Genomic DNA, 6,501 nt, shown 5'->3' with positions numbered 1-6,501 from the left:
CGGCCGCAGACACCCGGCGCGCTCCGGCCAGCCTATCACACCGACAGTCAGGCAGGTGGCCCCGGCTTGCCTGGGCCTGGGTTTCTTCTACAAGGAAAGCCAACTGCCTGCCTGCCCCTGAGGGCCCTCCCTTCGGTCCAGCCACCAAGCTTGGGGACTTTATTTTGGAGGCCTCTAAAGTGCCCTGTTCTTTCCCCAAAGAGAGACGTGGAGTGGGTTTTATTTTGAAAAACTGGCGGGCACCTCCCGCTCTTTCACCAGGTTCCTGGAGAACTGTCATTGCTCTCAGAAGCAGCTCTGTCCAGCCTCCAGCTTTGTGTTGTTTTCAATTCTGGGCCACTCTGGGGACCTCCTCCCCCTCTCCCCTCAAGGTACACAAGGAAGGACTGCACACACAGGCAAAATGCAAACCAAGTTAAGTATGTTCTGGGGAGTTTGGCCAGTTGCCAAACTAGTTAGCCAGCTTTTGGGCTCAGTTCAGTAGTAAAGTTCATGATGTGAAACCCACCTCCCCCATGATGACCTCCCAGAGCCTTGGTTTTCTCACCTGTAGAATGGGGATCATAATAAGAATCCCCATCTTGTGGGGTTGCTATAGGATTAAGTTAACATGTCAAGTGCTTAGAAGAGACAAAGAAACACACAGACTGGAGACTTCCTAGGGCCTGGTTTTAATTTCAAAAAATGAGTTGCTATCTCCTCCCATATTAGGGAAGGAATAGCCCAGACTGTGACCCCACAGGATTCAGTCCAGCATGGGGCCTGACCCAATCACACTCCAGCCACCAGGCCCTGTCATTCCATCACTAGGGGTCAGTCCTCTTCCACCAGCCTCAACAAAAGAGGACACATGTAATGTGCCCAGGACTGGATTCATTCTCTCCAAAGTGGCCCAAGCCCCCCTATCTGTGCTAAGGAGCCAGCTATGTCTTTCCAAGGGGGGTTGGTCCAGCCATCAGGCTCGATTCAGGTGCCAGACAACCATCCCAGTTCTGGGGGTCAACGCCCTGGCCCCGGCTGCCGCTCCAACGCCTGTGTGCCCACCAGCACGTCCATGAGGTAGTCCAGCTCAGCCTCATCCAGCTCTGGAGCCTCCTCTTTGCCTGGCTCATCCTCAGGGCCGGGTTTGAAACCCTCAGAGGCTGGTGCCCAAAGTTCACTGTCATACATGGAGGTGTCAATGTCCTCAAATAGGCCTTCGAGCCCATCGTCCAACAGACAGCCAGTGGCTGGGCCTAGCAGGTCCAAGGCACCCAAACTGGGTGGGGCTCCTCCAATGGGGCGGCCTGGAGGCCCCTCATCTGCTGGTGGTTGTGGAGCCTGGTTAAGGTCCTCAATGTGGCTGAGGTCCTCCAGGAGGCTGGCCACAGAGGCCGAGAGGGCGGCATCAGAGCTGGCCAGCAGGTTATCATCCATGCTGGGGGCCGGGGGTGGGTTGGGCACAGATGGCAGGACAACTGTGGGTGCCATGGATGCTTGGATACGCCGCAGGGTGTTCACCACCAGCACCAGGTGCCGTAGGTCTGGTTCACTCTGTCGCAGGCTGTGGTGAAGTTTGATCACAGAGAGGTCAAAGAGGGAGCTGGAGGCCACAGCTGGGGGTGCCTGTGCCACTGCTGGGTGGCCAGGATCCAGCCACCAGGCGTCCACTGCCAGGGTTTCCTTTTCCTTCTCCTCCTCCTCCTTCTTCTCTTCCTCCTCCTCCTCCTCCTCCCGCTTGCGTTTCAGACCCTTGCTCAGCATTGTCTGCAGGGAGGGAGAAGCCCTTCAGTTATGGCAAGCAGATCTAGAATTTACACCCTGCCAGTGTGATCTTGGGCAAATTATTTAACCTGAGTCTAGATTTTCTAAAAGAACTTTTAAGTTATGGTTAATAATGATGTCTATAAGTTTTAAGGATTAAATGAGATAAACCAAAAGCACTTACAACATTGTCTGGTACTGGTAATTACTCATTGATACTCAATAATATTATTTTGTTTGTTTCTTCAGTGGACCATGTGGAATGACCAATATTCAACCTTTTAAGATAATTTTAAAAAGCAGATTTTGACATTTTTTTTTTTTCCTTTTGCGGTGCTGGGGATTAAACCCAGGTCCTTGTGCATATCAACTGAGCTATATCCCTAGCCCCCAAAGCAGGTTTTGTATAGCATATTTACTGAGTGTCTACTATGTGTCAAATAATACACAAATACAGGAAATGCACAGATAGGGATGGGAAGATACTTAAAAGGTCCTGGAGATGATCAGTATAGGCACCTGTAAGGAGCTGACACAATGAAGGAAAATATTCCAAAGAGAGGGAACAAAAGTAAAGAAATACCCACAGGCTGGATAAGCCTGAACTGAAAAAAGACCAGTGTGATTGGTGTCCAGAGTGTGACAAGTAGGAGTCCAAGTGGGGGTGGGGAGCAGGCAGAAGAGGAGTGTGGATTTTGAGTGTGGCAGGGAGTCATTGAGGGGGTTCAAGCAGGGAGGGGAGTGGTGCTGTGAGCTGATTAGGTTTCCAGAAGATGCCCTTTGGGGCTGGGGGACTGTGGGGTGGGCCTGAGACCCATTCAGTGGCTGCTGCACTAGTAGGGACCTGTGATGCTGATGGCTTGAGAAAGTTGATCGATTCGATTCAGGGCTTATTCGGGAGACGGGGCTTGCCGCGAAATCCTGCTGGACACCGTGGGTCTGTCACTGAGAGACGTTTGAGGACTAACACTCTTCCCGGAGTGGGGGGCGGCTGGAGTTTTGGACCCCTGGCCCAACCTACTTTGGGGGCCACTAAGACTGCGGGGTCCAGTCCCCGGTACGTTGTCTAGCAAGATCCTAAGGGTGAACCACCGCACTACTCAAAACTGGATCTTTGCCGCCTTTCCCCAAGACCTGCAGTCCGGAACCACAGGAATTCAGCCCCCACCCCGACTCCGCCCCCCGACTCCCGGCGCCCCCTAGCGGCGCCCAGGCCGGCTTTCCCCCGGGGATTCCGGTCCCTCTGACCCTGACTCTTTACACGGCCCCGAGTCCTGCCTACGGTTTCTGCCTGCCACTCGGGGCCGTGCAGGCCGAGACCCCGGCCGGCGCTTCTTCGATTCTGGCCTCCCCTCGTTTCCGGAAGGCAGTGGAGGCGGCTCCTCCTGAAGCGGCGGCGGCGGGGGCGGGTGAGTCACGCAGCCGGAGCCAGGGAGCCGGCGCCTCCGCCCCCTTCTCGGGCTGCTGCGTGATTCACCCAGCCCGGCTGGGGCAGGCGGCACGTATAAGCCGAGAGTCTCGATCCCGGGCATCTCGATCCGGGCAGCCCCGGTACTCATCTGTCTGACCCGGGAATCGAACACACCAAAAGACCGGTCACCGGTACCCCTTCTTTCCCCAGGCCCCTTCATTTACATACCCAGCTCACTCGCTGCCAATCAGAACAAAGAGGTAGCCACCCGCAGCCAATCAGAAAGCCGCGGCAGCAGCATCGCTCGCTCGCTCTCCTTCAGCAACCGGCGCCTGGGTCGGGAGACGCAGCTCTGACTCTGGAGCACGACTCGGGACTCCTGACTACCCTTAGCTACCGCCCACTCGCGTGGCGGCCCCGCCCTTCACCCCAGGGATAGGCCCTGGACGGTGATGGGCGGAGCCGGCATGGGGCAGATTCAAAAGGAGGGGAGGTTGCCTTCAAGGCGCATGCCCGGGTAGCTGCTTCAGGGAAGCGGGTAAATACCGGTGGCTATTTGCCCTGTGGGACGGTGGCGCATAGGGGCTTTTCGGCCTTTGAAAGTGCAGATTCTTCACATCTACTCATGCACCTGTCAAGCCAAGCAATTGAGGTTCTTACGTACACAGCCTCAGTAGGGGTCTACACTCTAGGCTAGAGTCGCCTAGTTTCACTATTCGCTCCGTGTGTGACCTTGGAAAAATACTTGACCTCTCTGAGCCATACACAGTCTGTTAAATGGGGATTCTCTTGCCTAACTTTTAAGCATTAGCAAAGTTAGGTGGGCGAGGTGGAGCATGCCTGTAATCCCAGCGACTCTGGAAGCTGAGGCCAGAGTGTCACACATTCAAGGCCAGCCTCAGCAACTTGGTGAGGTCCTAGGTAATTTAGTAAGACCTTGTCTCAAAAATAAGAAATAAAAAGGGCTGGGGGTGTAGCGGTTAAGTGCCTCTGGTTCAGTCCCTAGGACCTAAAACAAACAAACAACCCCCCCCCCAAAAAAAAAAAAAAAAAAAAAAAACGAATTGGGAAAGTTCAAATAAAATTGTATCTGTGAAGAGCACTATACCAGACTTAGCAAAGGCTGGACAATTGAATTCAGCTGTGGTTAAGAGTACAAAGGTTAAGTGGGAATGGAATATCCCTTGTCACATCTTGGTCTCTGTTCCCTAAGTAGCTATGCGATCTTGGGCAAGTGTTTTAATCCCTTAGAGTCTCAGGGTTTCCTCTTTAGAATAAGGGTAACAAAAACGTCTGGGTGTTTTGTTTATTTGTTTGTTTTTGTTTTTTGGTACTGGGGGGTTGAACCCAGGGGTGCTTTAAGACTGAGCTACATCCCTAACCCTTTTTATTTTGATACAGAGTCTCTCAGTTGCTGAGGCTGGCCTCCAACTTGGAATTATCTCAGCCTCCCAAGTTGCTGGAATTACAGATGTGTGCCTCTTCACCATCTCATGTTCTCTTGTGATACTGGGAATGAAACCGAGGGCTTCACATATGCTAGGCAAACACTCTACCACTGAGCTATATCCCCAGCCCCCATGTTCTTATTATTTATTTATTTATGTACCAGGGATTGAATCCTGGGGTGCTTAACCAATGATACACATCCCCATTTTGTTTTTAAATTTTTATTTACTTATTGTCTAGGGTGGGGGGTTCCAGGGATTTAACTCAGGAGCCCTTGGCCACTGAGGTACATCCTCAGCCCTATTTTGTATTTTATTTAGAGACAGGGTCTCACTGAGTTGCTTAGCACCTTGCTTTTTTGCTAAGTCTAGCTTTGAACTTGTGATCCTCCTGCCTCAGCCTCCCAAGTTGCTAGGATTACAGGCTTTCACCACTGCACCTGGCTCCATGTTCTTATTCTTAAGAGATGCCCGGTGCAGTTCAGTGGTAGGGCATTTGCCTTGCATGAGCAAGGCCCTAGGTTCAATTCCCCAAAGTGGGGGGGAGGTAGAATTTCAAGATGTCTGCAATTTATTCTTTGTTGTTTTGGCAAAAACAATAACAATCTCCCCAATAAAAACCGAACACACACGTGTATGTATAGATAACGGCAATTTAGCAAAATGTTAACAACTATTAATCCAGTTGGGAGTCTATTTGTGTGCTCAGAATATTTTTTCCCTTTTCTATGTGTTTGAATTTCATAATAAAAACAGAGTAAAGATGCTAATTTGAACCAGGCTCCTGTTAGGCAAATCCCATAATTCTACCCACAATCCATTTTTATGACCTGGCAAAAATGAGGCTCAGAGAGTCTCCAAGTGGCTTCTTTCAGGCTATACACTGAAGAAGAGCTTACAGAAATCATTTGATTAACATGTACTTTTTGAGCACCTATTATGGATGGATACTGTTTTTTTTTAAATTATTTTTTAATATTTGTGGACACAACATCTTTATTTCATTTTTATGTGGTGCTGAGTATCGAACCCAGGGCCTCGCACATGCCAGGTGAGCGCTGTAGGGCTGAGCCACAACCCCAGCCCCGGATGGATACTGTTGATGACAGGGGTACAGCACTAGATCAGGGGAGGGGATGTAGAGAGGAAAGAAATATGATCCACAAACTGATCCACAAACCTTTCTGCATTGAGCCTCTTCTGTGGACCAGACACTGAAGATATGCTAGTGAAATTGTAGATCAAAATTCCTGGTGGGAGGAGATGGACCATAAACTTAAATTACATAGTATTTTAGGAGCTGATAAGCGCTAGGGAAACCCACAGCACGGGGGAGGTCGTAATGAAAGGGAGTGCAACTTTGAGGAGGGGAAAGGGGTTCTCTGAAGGGGTGACATTTGAGCAGAGTCCCTAGGAAATGAGAGAGTTAATCAAACTCCTGGAGAAGGAAAGAGCCCATGCAAAAGCCCTGAGGTGCTGTTGGCGGCGAGGCCAGTGTAACTGGACTGGGAGATGCCGAGGAGGAGGGCACAATCTAGGGACCTCACTCCCAGTGGGATTCCAAGACCCTGGAAGATGAATGAACGAGAGAAATAATTTCTGACTCGAAGAAAACAAAATAGGACAGAATGACAGAGGGGCCTGTGGCCAGGGTGGTCCCCGAGGGAGCCTTCCCGAGGAGGTGACACTGGAGATGGAACCAGAAAGTGGAGAAGGAGCCAGGAATTCAAAGGCTGTGGGGAGGGAGGAAGAGCGGACCGGGGCCTTGGGAAAGGAAACCAGAAGCGAAGCCACCAGGCCCGGCTGGCCGGCCGAGGAGAAGCCACCGCCAGCTGGGGAGGGAGGAAGGGAGGGAGAAGGGTGGTCAGGGGAGCGTCCCGCCCCCAGCCGGCCGCCCCG

General features: G+C 51.6%; 1 protein-coding gene across 1 annotated transcript; it reads right to left on the bottom strand.

The window, feature by feature from the left end:
- Window positions 1-652: 652 nt before the first annotated feature.
- On the bottom strand, window positions 653-3,541 carry Sertad1 (SERTA domain containing 1). The gene is made up of 2 exons (XM_015496845.2): window positions 3,383-3,541; window positions 653-1,746 (listed from the first exon to the last, which is right to left on the bottom strand). Exon 2 carries the CDS (start codon window positions 1,741-1,743, stop codon window positions 1,000-1,002), a length of 744 nt encoding a protein of 247 aa, XP_015352331.1. The 5' UTR covers window positions 1,744-1,746; window positions 3,383-3,541; the 3' UTR covers window positions 653-999.
- Between the last annotated feature and the right edge of the window lie 2,960 nt (window positions 3,542-6,501).

The sequence above is a fragment of the Marmota marmota genome, unplaced genomic scaffold (genome assembly GCF_001458135.2).
Source record: "Marmota marmota marmota unplaced genomic scaffold, marMar, whole genome shotgun sequence".
In the NCBI taxonomy this organism is placed as follows: Eukaryota; Metazoa; Chordata; class Mammalia; order Rodentia; family Sciuridae; genus Marmota; species Marmota marmota.
This window is presented reverse-complemented; position numbering and strand designations above follow the sequence as displayed.

Excerpts from the sequence above, each read along its gene's own strand:
- Sertad1 (XM_015496845.2), bottom strand. The coding sequence starts at position 1,743 with ATGCTGAGCAAGGGTCTGAAACGCAAGCGGGAGGAGGAGGAGGAGGAG.